This window comes from Rhinatrema bivittatum, chromosome 8 (genome assembly GCF_901001135.1).
Source record: "Rhinatrema bivittatum chromosome 8, aRhiBiv1.1, whole genome shotgun sequence".
NCBI lineage: Eukaryota > Metazoa > Chordata > Amphibia > Gymnophiona > Rhinatrematidae > Rhinatrema > Rhinatrema bivittatum.
In genome coordinates, this window is record NC_042622.1 from 201,683,461 (window position 1) to 201,698,483 (window position 15,023).

At 42.1% G+C, this 15,023-nt stretch overlaps 1 protein-coding gene across 1 annotated transcript in view; it reads left to right on the plus strand.

Annotated features, from left to right (window-relative positions):
* Positions 1-15,023, plus strand: part of NOS2 (nitric oxide synthase 2) — a 47,546-nt gene that overhangs the window by 30,215 nt on the left and 2,308 nt on the right. Inside the window, exons 19-26 of the mRNA XM_029613535.1 lie at positions 368-500; positions 2,334-2,412; positions 5,737-5,918; positions 7,654-7,817; positions 9,870-10,080; positions 11,088-11,175; positions 11,441-11,562; positions 13,259-13,407. Coding sequence (XP_029469395.1) covers positions 368-500; positions 2,334-2,412; positions 5,737-5,918; positions 7,654-7,817; positions 9,870-10,080; positions 11,088-11,175; positions 11,441-11,562; positions 13,259-13,407 — 1,128 coding nt within the window. The remainder of the gene's footprint in view (positions 1-367; positions 501-2,333; positions 2,413-5,736; positions 5,919-7,653; positions 7,818-9,869; positions 10,081-11,087; positions 11,176-11,440; positions 11,563-13,258; positions 13,408-15,023) is intronic.

The window sequence follows — 15,023 nt, forward strand, 5'->3', positions numbered from 1 at the left end:
AACGTTTGGGTGTTCATGCCAAACCCACATATAGGACCAGCGATTTTTTTTTAAAGTCCATTTCCATGGGTAAAACACTATTTTTGTTCTGTCTTACCCACAGAAGTGGCTTTGAAGATCACCCTTCTACTATTATAAATTATTGTGTACCTGTTAAAAGAGAGAAAACATAACTTCAGAAAGTTAGTGTATGCAGTTAAAAAAAACATGCAATATTTCTCTTTCATTACTTTCATCTGACTCATATTTTTTCAGAAAATGTTTTCCAGTGTTTTACTTTTAATAAAAAAAAAAACCAAAACTGAACATTGCAAAACTAAGAACACAATCAAGGCAATGATCTGATGAATCTATATTTTCTTCTAAGATTGCCTGCAAGGTTTTTGACGTCCGAGGTAAAGACAGCATTCATTTACCAACATCTTATACTTTGCATGAAACCTGGAATCCAAAGGCTTACCGGATTGTGAATGAAACCCGCTGCCTGGATTTGTGCAAAGGTACTTCTAACCTGTCCTTCAACGTTTCCAAACCAGGCCTGGGCATTTCCCTGTGTCCAGTCAACATCCTGCTTTGAAAGAAATAGTTTGCCTGGGGGGGGGATAGATCTTGGGGGGGGGGGGGAAAGAGCTTTAAAAAGCCAAATAAATCAAAGAATTATGCCAACAACACCCCCCCAACTATTTTTTATTTTTAGATATTTAAAAATATTTATCATCAGTTTCAGGAGTTGCAAGGTGGCCATACTTAATAAAAGCAGTGCTTTACGGTTCTAATTATTGAATTATTGTCTCAATTTAAAATAAAAAAACAGCAACTAAAATTACACTGCATTGTTTGCTGAGAAGAGTTATTGTTATGTTTTTAAAGCTGACCTGAAGCTTGCCAGTAAAAGACCATTTTTCGTTCTGTTGGAAGAGAACACCGTAGTTGAGGTTTTCTAGCGGGATAGGCCTTAATTATTATTATTTATTATTTAGCATTTTTCTATACCAACTTTCCAATAACAGAATTATTGATCAATTCGGTTTACATTCTCAACAATAACAATGACAAGTAAATGTCTTACAATGAACAGGTCGAATTAACTTGGATTAAGATATATGGGGTTAATAACATAATTAAAAGGTACGGTGCCTAATGTAGTCTAGCTAAACAGGTGGTATTATAATGTTATTAGATAATTAGACTGCCAAAGAATATGTGATTTCTAGAGAAGGTCTATATAGTTCTCTAGCGTGTTCCCACGGAGGGGATCATTGGCAGGGATATTCCGCAAGTTGATGTTAAGGGAAAGCTTGGTTGAATAACCAAGTCTTGAGTCGTTTTTTAAATGTAGTGGAGCATTGCACTGATCTGAGATCTGACGGGAGAGTGTTCCAGATTTTAGGACCTGCTGTGGAGAAAGCTCTTTTGCTTAATGCTGAATGCTTACTTCCTTACTTCCTATGACAGCCTTAATGGCTGTCATAGGAAGGTTGGCATTGGAGGAATGGTGGGAGTTCATGGGGGATAAAGATTATAGGCTTAACTGTTTCAGGACTAGAAAAAAAAATCAATGGGACCCCTACATATAGTTTCCCTTTAGGGGATTACAATTGTTTCTATTCCTCTCTAGAAGGTGACCTGTTAATCAAGGTACATGGCAAGTTAGGGCCTATTTTTGCAGATATATTACTGTCAGTCTTTGAGGGCCAGAAATGTGTCAGATTCTCAGGATATCCCTAATGAATATGCATGAAATAGATTTGCATACAGTTGAGATATCATGCATGAAAATCTATCTCATGCATATCCTTTAGGGCAGTGGTGCTCTAAATCCAGTCCTCAAGGGCCACAATCCAGTCGGTTTTCAGGTTTACTACAATGAATATGCGTGAGTTATATTTGCATACTAAGGAGCATGCAGATAGATCTCGTGTATATTCATTGTGGCAATCCTGAAAATCTACTGGTTTGCAACCCTGGAGGTCTAAGCTTGGGGTTATGGTTGCTTGGCCTTGAGATCAGCATAATAGGAAAAGAGACAGGGCCTTCCTGTAGTTGCTTACGCTCTATAGATACCTTCTGCTAGGGCAAGTTTCAAAAACTGCAAATGTCACAAAAAAATCCAATGCAATAGTGTTTCATTTGGCATTGCACTCAGAGAACAATGGTAGAGCCCTGATCCAGGTCAAAATATCTTCTTGGATCCCCCAGATACCAACACTAAGTGGTTGTAGAGGATGATTACTGCCATCACCTTGCAGGCACAGCAGCTAAAGTGGTGGAGTTTCTCTGATAACAACCCTAAATTAACATGTTAACATTTTAACTAAACTTTATTTTTACAGCACTTGCCAATATACATTCAAAGAATGTTGTTCCAATGAAAGTCATGTTTAGACAAAACCTACACAGTCTAAAATCCAGGTATGTATCTAATTTACAGTATTAAAAATGCCTTTTTCTTATGCAAAATTATGATTTGAGAGGTGCCTTTTACTTGGGCATTAGAAAAAACCATAGAATGTGTCATTCACTGAATTATGCAGAGCATAAAGTATACTCAGGCATTTATGTATTTATTTATTTATTTATTTATGAACTTTTAATATACCGATATTCGTAGGTCACATCATACCGGTTTACAATCAACTCATGGAGAAAAGAAAAAGAATTACAAATAACATGTCTTTAATCCCATTGTAATGCAGTTACTTGCATTGATTTTCTTAATTATTTTTTATGTTAAAGGTGTGTGATGTCATACAATGTAAATATATTTAACATATAACTTAAAAGAACATAAGATGTGCCATGCTAGGTCAGACCAATCCATCAAGTCCAGCAATCTGTCTCCAACAATGGCCAATGAGGGTCTTTAGGGATTATCAGGCAGATCCCAAATAGTAGATCCATTTCTTGTTGTTGCCCACTCCCAGAGATACCCAGAGGTTTCCCCAAATTTAACGGACTCTCAAGCCGATACAGTAAAATTTGCGGGAGAGCGGGTGAGAGCCCGCTCTCCCAGTGCGTGCACAGGCCACTCTCCTGTGCGCACGATTCAGTAAAAAAAAATATTCAAATTAGGGCCCACAGTAAAAAGAGGCGCTAGGGACACTAGTGCGTTCCTAGTGCCTCTTTTTTGACAGGAGCGGCGGCTGTCAGCGAGTTTGACAGCCGACGCTCAATTTTGCCGGCGTCGGTTCTCAAACCCGCTGACAGCCACGGGTTCGGAAACCGGACTCCGGCAAAATTGAGTGTCCGGTTTTCAACCCGAGAGCCACAGGCTGATTTAAAATTATTATTTTTTTTTTTATTATTTCTAACTTTTGGGACCTCCGACTTAATATCACCATGATATTAAGTCAGAGGGTGTACAGAAAAGCAGTTTACTGCTTTTCTGTACACTTTCCTGGTGCCAAGAGAAATTAACGCCTACCTTTGGGTTGGAGCTAATTTCTGAAAGTAAAATGTGCAGCTTGGCTGCACATTTTACTTACTGAATCGCGCGGGAATAACTAATAGGCTCATCAACATGCATGTTGCGGGCGCTATTAGTTCGGGGGGTTGGACGCGCGTTTTTGACGCGCTATTACCCCTTACTGAATAAGGGGTAAAGCTAGCGCGTCAAAAACGCGCGTCCAAACTCGGGTTAACAGTGCGCTCTGCCGGAGCGCACTGTACTGTATTGGCCTGTAATAACTGTGTATAGACTTTTCTTCCATTAACTTGTCCAAACTCTTTTTAGCCATGCTAGGTGCCTTGACCACATCCTTCCACCATTTAGCTCACAGTTTAATTATGCACTCAGTGAAAAATACTTTCTCCAGTTTTGTCTTGTTAATACACTATCTTGGGGTACAATACAATAATAATTTTATATGACAGTGATAGAATGCAAAATCTGAAAATATTTTCCCAGATTCATTTTTTAAGTCGAGTCACTATTGCAAGAGTACTGTAGCATGGATATGACCTCACAAAAGTAATCCTGTTATCCAGTAAGGTTATCCTCATTGTGAAAAACCTTGCCTACAAGAAGAGGCTTTATATCAGTCAAGTTCTGCTGTAACAGAACAAACATCAGTTGTCTCATATCTCATTTCATATAGAATGAAGTCACTGTTCTGTGATAATTATTTGCATCTTTATATGGTACAATGAATCTATAGATTGCTAGTCTCTAACTAAAAAGATTACACCTGCATGCACACATACATATCATTTTTAAATAATACCCTGCCCGAGGTGCTTTATATATCAGGTTGACATTCAGTGTTCCCTCTTATCCAGATGGGAAACTGCCGCCTGTGTTCTAATTGCAGGGTGTGCTACAGCCCATCTTGCAGTCTGAACCACACGGGGCAGGCGGGTCTCATGGGAGTCTTATAGGAGCTGCCTTCCCTGTGTTCAAATCATGCGATTGCGGCAGCATGCCATACAGTTAGAATGTAAGCAGTGGACTGTTGCACATCTTAGAGGGAATGTTGGTGACCTGCATGGAGCTACCAAGGTTATAACCCTAACATCAAAGGTATAACTGCATCAGGTTTTCAAAAAGGCTAGAGCAATGTGCATGGAGTGGCCGTGGTTATAACCGTTGACATCAATCAGCGTGAAGTGACTGGATGCGTCACTAACAGCCTCCCTACTATTGCTGGCTGAGTAGATTATTACAAAACTCAGTGGTAAGAGTAGAGAGGGGCCAGGGTGTTGGACCAAGTATGGGTCTTTTATGAACCAAAAAGGAAGATAGCAAGACCTGGAATAGCCTACTACCAGAGGAGGTGGCAATGGAATTTAAATATGCTTAGAGCCGATATAGAAAGCAGTGGTAGGAACAGGGTTGTGAGATTGGGTAAAAGACATGTTTGGTGGGGGGGGTGGGGAAGCTGGTATTGGTTTAAATATGAGAATTTATATGTTCACCTACTCAAAGTTGTAGAGAACCAGAGGGGCATCAACTGGGCAGACTGGATGGGCCAGTTGGTCTTTGGGTGCCATCATTAGAAACAGAGAGTATTTATTTATTATTTAACCACATTTATAGCTCACGATTCTAGTGATTATAGATAAACACCACAAGGACCATCTATGTCCTATTTAAAAGAGATTATCAAAAGATACATTACATTAATGAGGACACTAAGGGGTTGCTACACAAGTCTATGGGAGAATCCAACATGGCGATTTGGTGAAAGGGAGAAGCCTGAGATCCCTTTATATGGCATCTAATATCACATTACACTGGACAGGTTTAGTGGCCCCCTTCCACAACACACAGAATAGGAATTAATCAATTTGTTGATTATGAGAATAATTTGCTATACCAATATTGGTCTGATAAGAAATATATGTATATATATAATATAAAAAAATACAGTGAAAATTACTTTGAGAAGCTCGACTAGAGGTTGCCAGATGGAGGCAAATAATCTGGGATAGGCTGAGCCAGTTCTAAATGTGCCCGTATTGCATGAATTGAGTTGTAGTCTAAAGAAATCAAAACAAGAGCCTATGTGCAACGGAGCCTGGCCCAGCCTCCTCTTGATGACCCGAAGCTGTCTGGTAACCCTAGGCGCTGCTTCGGTTTGCTATACCTCAGATTTGTTAGGATGGGGTTTCTAACGTTCAGGCAGGGCTGGAACTCCTCCAGTTTTAGGGCTCAGGCCGTTACTCAGCCTGCAGCCAAAGGGAAATCCTGATCGTGTAATTCAGCCTTTCCTGTGACCTGATTTTGTTTGTTTTCAGCCGTGCTACCATCCTAGTCAAACTCTTCTGTGACAATAAGCAAGATGCGCAGTATCTGCCAGGCGAACATGTGGGAGTTTTCCCTGGAAATCAGCCAGACTTGGTCAATGACATCATTACACATCTTAAGGATGCCCCTCCTAATCATCAGAACATCCGACTGGAGACATTCAGCGAGCAGGGTAAAAACGGGATCTGGGCTCTTTCTGAAACACTATCATCTCAACATGACTCTGTTGTTCTGCATTACAATCATAGCCTTTGCAGCGTCCTTTCAGGGGGAAATGCTAAACTCCGTGCAGACAAAAGTACATACTATTATGGCATGGCTGGATTTGTTGAACAAAAAGTTGCTTCTATTACGGTAACCCAAGAGAGTTCATGATATTCCCTGACACACACCCCCCTGGACCTGGAAAGCGTCAGAGTGTTGCCTTGGAGGGCACAATGATTTTCTGACTAATGCTAACCTTCAAATTATGGGTGAAAATTGCTTTCAGCTATAAATTCTCTATTGTCCTCTTATTAAACCGCCCCCCTCCCTTGCTCTAGGCACTCTGCCAGGGCAATTCAGGGGATCTGGCTGGCCCTGAGAATTGACGGGAATTCTTCTCCGAGGCTTATTCTCGATGCTGCTCTGTAGCTGGCAGTGGCTGCTGCGCTGGCGGTGTCAAACGTCCCCGGGTTCTAGCGTGTCACCCAATAGCACTTTCTAGTAGGAATTCATTTTCTCCACCACAGAATTTTTCCTAGCTATGTTTTAACACCATGCACAGTTGTGGGGAAAGCATTTTACCTGGTTGGCCTAGCTAGACTGAAATACTGCCTCGAGCCACTTGATAGGACACGATGAAGCTGGGAATAGACTCCAGATCAGCCAATTTCATGGTTCTGCACCCTTTCACTAGACTTTACTGCTAGCCAGTTTCAGGGGCGAAGCCAGAACTGAGTTTTGGGGTGGGGCCCAAAGTTATCAGGGGGGGGGTCAATTGTGCTAGCCCCTCACCCCTTACCCCAATCTATGTGGGTCTTCATGGCACTGACTACAAAACCTTTAATTTTTGTCAGTACTCTGTATCTTCTGTCTTTGCACTCTCTGCTTGCCCTGCGTGACTGTTGGATCTTGCTTTTCCTCTGTGGTCAAGGCAGATACTTTATACAAGTGTTAATGTCTCAGGCTGCTATAGAGCAATTATATATATCTACTTCTAACAGATCATGCTTTCCTGCATTTTTTTTTTTTTTTGCTGAGAAGGGGATAATTACCTGCCAAAAATAAGCAAACACTTTGATGGTCTCAAATCTTTTCAGGCCTAGCACAAGGGCAGTGTTGTTTTCACGTTCAAGTTAGCCTTTTTTTTAAAAGCCCCCAGGATCATGGATTGGCAGGGATTTCAGTGCCTGCAAGCCCTCTAACTGCTGCACCTTTAAGGACTGACTCAGATGTGACACGATCCTGCTGCTAGGGGAGGGGGGCCTGGGCCAAATGTCAGGGGCAGAGGCTTCCCAAAGGCCCTCTGTAGCTATGCCCCTGCTCAGTTTAATGAGCTGCTGTTCTGTTAACCCCCATTCCCATGTGCAGTACATACAGTAACCACATGGGTATACTGATGCTTCACAATCAGTCACGGTAGGGTTGCCACCTCACCCCCGGTCAACTGAACACTTTGATCCAGCTCTGGTTTTGCCCTAAAGCATGCATGGATCTGTAGCTCTAAATTTTTCCCATTGATTTTCCTAAGAAAATCCAAACGTGTGTACACTGGGGCAAAACCGGTATCGGATTAGCCTGCATGGTTGACCTGGAATTAAGATGGCAACCCTGAGTCCAGGTAAAATGTTTTGGGGATTTTTTATTTATTTATTTTTTTGGGAGAATGTGTTCTTAAAGGATTCCTACTCTTCCTTAATATCTAGGTAACTACTGGGCAGCTGAGAAGAAACTTCCACCCTGCTCACTATTTCAGGCTCTGACGTACTTCCTGGATCTCACCACGCCGCCCACTCAGCTGCTACTAAAAAAACTCTCCCTTCTGGCAACGGAGGAAAGTGACAGAAATAGACTGCAGACTTTATGCCATGTAAGTATTGTTCAAGGACATCCCTGAGCTCAGAGGTGGCCTACAAAGATACCAATCAGTTACTGGGGAAAAAAAAAAAAAAAGGTCCCTGCTATACCCTCGGTAGCACTTGGGAGATAATCTGCACAGTTCTGGAAAAGAGCTCGGAGAATGAGTACGTGAATAATGGGTCCCCATTTAATTGTCATACTAGAAATAGCTGAAAAAAAACCAAAACAACAGAGAAAGAGTTTTCACACCGTGCATTTATAGGGGCTGGGAACTTAGCTCTGAAACTGTGGTCGCTAGCAAGAAAAGTACAGGGAGCTTCGGCAAAACTGATCAAAACAGGGCAGTTATGTTTCATTTCCCTGCTCCCTCCACAAAACTGCAGTCCTGTGGAATGTCGCGGTACGGGAAACCCTCACGCCATGGTGAAATGTCGCGGTACGGGAAACCCTCACGCCATGGTGAAATGTCGCGGTACGGGAAACCCTCACGCCATGGTGAAAGAGAATTCGACGGTGGGAGTGGGAAGTAAGACTTCCCGATAGAATAAGCAGGCAAAATCAATACTCAACAGAACGCCTCGGAGCCACTGGATGCCAAGTAGCTCAGACCTACAGGTGAAGACCCGGGATTAGCTCTCACCACATGGATGTTGGTTCAGTAGAGCACCCAAGCCCTCACTAACTAGTCTTGTTTGATATGAAATTTAGTTTCCACAGTGACTCTGGTATTGACTCTAGACCTAAAAATGGATCTCAAAAGACTTAGTGAGTCACAGATAATGCTCCATTAAGAGAAAACCACCCCCTCTTCCCCCCAAGGCAGCCAGCCTATAGTGTGATGAATTTTCCCACACTGTAAGTCACCTCCCCCCCCCCAAGATGTCCTGCCTGGGTGACTCGATATATCTCATTGGGCAAGGGTGCTCACTTTTCGAGTGAATGACTCCGTGCTGCTCTTGCACCAGCCGGGGTTACCATCCCACCCTGGGGCTCGAGAACATGGACTGTTGCAGCAATGCTGGAACCTCACCTGCTCTCTCCGATAGGAAACCCAACTCCAAATCTTCTGCACCACATGCTTATATATTTGTACATATATATATATATATATATATATATATAATATCCAATTGTTGAGTCTACAGCTGTGCTATAAAAAAAAAATGAGGTTTCATTTTCCATTAATCACACCAGGAAACTTTGGAAAAGAGAGGAATGTGGAGCAGTTTTGATTCTGTGGTTAGAAATGAATGAAGGTATTTGCACCAGAAAGAAAAAAATGAAATGTTCGCCTCGTGCAAATCATGTGTGAAAAGCATCCCTGTTCCCTGCCAACCCGTTCACATCGGAGAGCATCTGCCTCGTATTACTTTGATGTAGGCCTCTCCCTATAGGCAGGGCTGGGTTTCCTCTCGTGCACCCTGAGGCACCGGAGCAGGGGCATCCCCCTGTGAAGATGAAAGTGTGTGGGGGGCGTGGGCCATTGGAACCTGACGTGTGGAAGGCCTCTAACTCTCTCTCCTCTTCAGCTGCTGCTGTGTCTTTCTCCCTCCCCAATAGGAGCATGCCCTCCTCCTTCTGGCTCATGCCGGCCAATGTTAACCCTTTCTGCTTCTGGCCCATGCAGTTTGATTCAGCTTGCACCCAGAGATTTCAGTGTTTTCCTGGGAGCCTGGCAAAGTATGAAGATGTGCTGCAATGAATGTGCATCTCCTCCTTCTTCCTCTGAGCAACGCTCTCTCACCTTGTTAAAGGCGCATGACGCTCCAAGGCATGATGGGAAATCCAGCCCTGCCTATAGACATTGTTTAACTCCTTATAAGAGCCCTATGATGGCATTGAACCCCACCACCAGATTTTTCCACTCCCAACCTGCCTTGATTTCTTTGTTTAAAGATCCCATTGGTTTTCAAGTTTTTGTGAAAAGCTTTGTCATATTATTAGTGAAAGTGTGTTGGATCAAAGAAGGGATTCACTGTTATAGTGCATTATACAAGCCTTGAACATTCTGATACTCTTTGCTTGTTAGCAGCATTAATTGTCAGAGGGGGTTTGATTTCAGAGCTCAAAGGAGTACAGCAAGTGGAAGTCTTTCAACAGTCCAACCATACTGGAAGTTCTGCAGCAGTTCCCATCCATTGAGGTCTCAGCCACTTTCTTACTGACACAGCTGCCCGCCTTAAAACCCAGATATTACTCTATCAGCTCCTCACCAGATGTGAATCCCGGCGAGATCCACCTGACTGTGGCAGTGGTTAACTATAAGACAAAGGGTAAAATGCACTTCCATTTTCTCTTTAAAATAAATGACGTATACGGTATTAACCACGCTGAAACAACACAGTGTGGCACTCAGAAGTGTCAGATTTCCCTTGGGGAATTTCCCGTGACATGTACATATAGTTGGAAGCCAATAACAGCTGGTGCTGCATTTGCCAGCATGCCACTTCATTAAGCTAGTCCTATATTTATCCTATTGTGCAATCTAATATCTGCCAGATGTTGACGCAAGGCATCTTTAGTGTTACTACAGCAATGTGCACTATTATTAGATGACTAAGATAGAGCCAGGATTTTCACCTGCTGCTCCACTTGTGATCTCATCAACTCATCTGTTTACTGAAAAAGACAGGATCATAACTTCTGATATCCTGTTATGTACAGAGGGTTTTTATTAGTCCACTTTTTCTTTTAGCCTACTTTCTGAAGCAAAAGAAGGCTTATGAGATCATTTTGTGTGTGTGATTTTCAGGACATGACAGGAGGACCATGAGACTCTGACAGGGGTGTTTTTTTGTTTTTTTTTAAGATTCCCACATATCCACAAATCATGCATGCATGCATCCCAGAAATTAGGCCCCTTTCATTCTGAGTGGAACTTCTTGTTTCTCTAGATTTTTTTCCTCTTTCCTGGAATTATAGGAAAAAAAAAATCCTTGAGCAGAAAGTGCACTATTTCAGTGCTCTGCAGGAAAATTGACTTGCAGCCTTTTTTTTTTTTTGTACCCTTCAGCTCTGCTATTGCCCGACATGTAAATCTGGCCCTAGGTATCACACAGATTCTGAGAGGAGCCTAGGGCATTCATTTACAAGTCCTGGCTCACGTGTAACCGCCCAAGTCACTAGATCAGATATCTCAGCCTGTGTTAAACAGAGTCAAGTGTCAAATTCACCTTCTGCATTAACCGCTCCTCAGTCGAAGTCTTAGGAAAATGCATAAAAGGAGAAGCTCAAAATAAATAAACATGCCATACATTACCGGATGTCTTTGTCTTGCCAGGCGGCCAAGGTCCGTTGCATCATGGGGTTTGTAGTACATGGCTGAACACAATAAAGCTTAACGAGATGGTCCCTTGTTTTGTGCGCAGGTGAGCACATAAGATCCTACAAGTACGAATGATTAACGATGGGTAGTAATGATAAGAAGGCTGCGGGGGTGTGTGTGTGTGTGTGAGAGTGTGTGTTTGTGTGTCTGTGTGCACAATTTTCTCCATTTATCCGAAGGGCCTATATCTAACTTGAGCACTTTGACAGGTGTCACTGCAAGCGTGTAATGCATTTATTTAGCTAGCTAGTTACCTTTGATGGTAAAGAAGTTTATGCTTAATTTGGTGAATTTTCTATTCTTTTTAGTGCAAATAATTTCCGCTTGCCTGAGAACCCATCCAAGCCTTGCATTTTGATTGGGCCAGGGACTGGGATATCCCCATTCAGAAGCTTCTGGCAGCAGCGCCTCCATGACGCTGAGAAGAAAGGTAAACTTATCAATCAGTCCTGGGTTCAAATTCAGTTCTTAGCTGTGACGTGGAGGCTACTGGCCATTTTGCCATCCGCTCTCTCACCATTCCTCACAAAGCCTTAAGGGCAAATATTCAGAAGGAATTAGCCGGCTGAATGATAGCTGCCTATTTTTGCTAGATGGCTATATTTAGCTGCTTTAAAAGCGGGCATTCCAAGGGGCGTGTTTAGGTCAGGGGAAGAAATTTAGCTGGCAGTGCCAGCCTGCTTAAGTTTTAGCCAGCTCTGCCTGAGCACATAGCCGGCTACATAATAGCTGGCTACATAATAGCCGGCTTAGAGGAATTATCAACCGCAGCCTAGCCGACTAGGCTATAGCTGAGAATCTGCTTAAATTTTGCTTCTGTAATGTAACCAGCATGTTATCTTGCTGAGCAGCTTAGTGAAAGTTCACCACTGTATGTGTCGGTGTGATGCTTACATGAATTCCCTAACAAAAGGATCAGCGCAGCAGCCCCTTGATTCACAAAGTAACTCAGAAGGAGGAGCTTTCAGAAGCTTAAAACATCCTCAGGAATGAACCTAAAAATCAGAACAAAAATGAGGAATCTCGGAAATTTTTGGTTTGCTTTTTACCTGCCACATTGCATTGCATAATAAACAAAAGCTCGCGGGTCTTTAACGTGTTATTTGGCTATTTTTTTGTTTTTGCTCAGACTCCGCACAAATATTATACACAGCTGTGTTGTCGCATGTTGATTATTGCAGAAAGTTTACGGTAAATTCGAAATGCTGCAGCTGGGCACCTTGTGCAGGCCCAGTCCAAAGAACCTGCTTCACCCATTCTGACCTCTCTCCGCTGGTTCCTGGTTTCCCAGCATATTCAGCTTAAAGCTTTCACCTTGGCATTTGAGGCTCAGAATGATATGGGCCCTGCTGATTCGGCTGAAGGGTTGATCCATTCACTCGCGGTCACCAGAGGCTAATTATCTGATGATTCCACCGCCTAAAATCCTTTAACCCTGCTATGACCCGAAATCGCTGCTTTTCTTATGTGGTTCCAATTTGGTGGAATAAGTTACCACAACCGCTCATCATCTGACCTTAAATCTTTTAGACATTCTTTAAAAACCTTTTTATTTACTGTTGTTAGATGTTCATTGATAAATTGTTTGTTTTTATGTCTTGTGTATGGCCTTGGTGACTGTTTTTATGTTTTACTGTAACTCATCCTGAGTGATCTTGGAAGGACGGGATAAATATGGAAATAAAAGAAATAAATAAATGTCATATATGTAGAATTGATCCTAAATTCAATTACATTTTCTAATCCATATTAAAAAATGAATGACAATTCTTTGAATTTTCATCCTGCCTTTCCAAAGAATGTTTAAGGCAGCTTAAAGCATTTTTAGAATTCAGGTACAATAAGCCCCTTCCTCAAAGAGCTTACAATTAAATGTTGTTATTTATTATCTTCGTTTTTTTATTGTTATTGGGAATGTTGTGTTCTAGCCAAATGCACATTGGGCACTTTTTTTTTTCTTCTCTCTGTTGAAGTGGTTTGTTGCTGTAAAACAAGCGACAGTCAGATGCCGTCAGCGGTTAAGTGCAGTGCTCCGTATCTGCAAGTCTCTTTCAGGATTGTGCTGCGAAAGCAAATATTGAAAAGTTAGCTTACAAAAAATGAATATTCTAACCCATCTCGTTTAGGAATTAAATCCCCCGGCATGATTCTACTGTTCGGATGCCGCCGATCGGACGTGGACCACATCTATAAGGAAGAGACCAAGGAGATGAAGATGAGAGGCGTTCTCAAAGAGGTGTACACAGCCTATTCAAGAGAGCCAGGGAAGCCCAAGGTAGAACCGCATTCTAACCTCTGCGCAGTGATAAAGAGAACGCAGCAGTGAATTTGTATTACAGGTTGCACTGACTTGGGGGGTCGGGGTGAAGAAGAGTGAAGACAGCATTATACCATGATTGCCCTAATAATTGTTTTATTAACCGTTCAGTTTTTATGGATATTTACTTTGTATCCCACCCTGAGCTTTGGAAGAGTGGGTAATAAATATTTTAAATAAATAAATAAATGAATGAATAATGCTGGATATTTCAGCTGGTGTAATGTTAAAGGCTAGGATATGTAAAAAAAAGAAAAAATATATATACCTACCTATAGATTATATATAAAATTATATATGGTTTTTTTTTTCATATGCCAAAGTTAACTTCATAAGAATCATCTGTTTAAAAACAGAAGAAACATAGTCCAGGGAAAGGTTGACCTGTTGCTTGCTTGCTGCACTGCTAACCTTTGTAAGGAAGATGAGACAAGAAGATCTGGGCAACGGTGCAAGTTTGCAGAATTCACGAGTTCTGCAGGTCTAAGAAAACTGATTCATGAGAACGTGCATTGTGCAGTGAGATATTTGGGGGGCATTGTTTCTCCCCACTAAATTTCTTCCAGCTAGAAAAAAATATGTAAGATTCACAGATTCCCACAAATTGGAGGGGATACCAAGAAGCAGCTTTGTTGATTCTTATGTAGGATACAACTGGAAAACTTGGGCTTTTAGTTTCACTTCCAGCAAGCCTGGAAAGTCCGAGGAGCAGCTTTGTGCTAGGGAGGGTTCCAGGAGGCCCCCGAGCATCTCTTGTCACAGTATTTTACAAAGCCACAGCGTGTCTGGGGAACTGAAGCAGAACCGGTCAGAGCTTTTGTCTCTGGATGAGAAATAGGTGGGCAGCACATCCCTGCGGAGGGGAGGAGCGCTTTGCTCCCCGCGACTGGGATCTTATTATTATTTGGTCTTGCAAGCACATGGGAATGTATCCAAATGCTCGTGCATTCTTTATTTTCTAACTATCCAATATTAAGATTTGACTGAAATCTTGCTGGCGGGCGATAATCTTTTTTGGCAGGGAGTTTGTTATGATTGATGCGGCCCAAGCTCTGTCTCTGAAGCCTGTTCTGCCATGATTTTTGTGCTAGAATGCTTTGATTTTTTTGACTTGAGATGGCTCCAGTTGATGCATGTTCCTTGTAATTGAAATCTTCGTACCCAGCTGGGATGTTTCTGCCGGTCCTTTTTTATGAAAGTGTCTTTGTTTGGACTGGAACCCTTTTCTTTTCCCTGCTGGATTGTTTTATTTTGCCCACCCATTTGAAGTTAATGAACTGGTTACAACTAAAGTAGTTAGAACGTGATTTTCGCACATTTACCTGATGGTTTATGATGAGCGTTTCTTAATCACAGTTTAATGCTTCTTTCTGTAACACTGACTTTAACTCACTAGCTGAAACCCCAGTTTTGGGCATCTTTCAGCTTTTCTGTTGGACTCGTATGTATTCATTAAACACAAAACCCTTGGCCTGCTATGAGCTGACTCTGAAACCCTTTGCAGAGTGCTGTTTTGCAGGGATTGGGGGTTAGTTTGATGGCACAACTGCTGGTTTAACTTGCTAGCTGCAGAC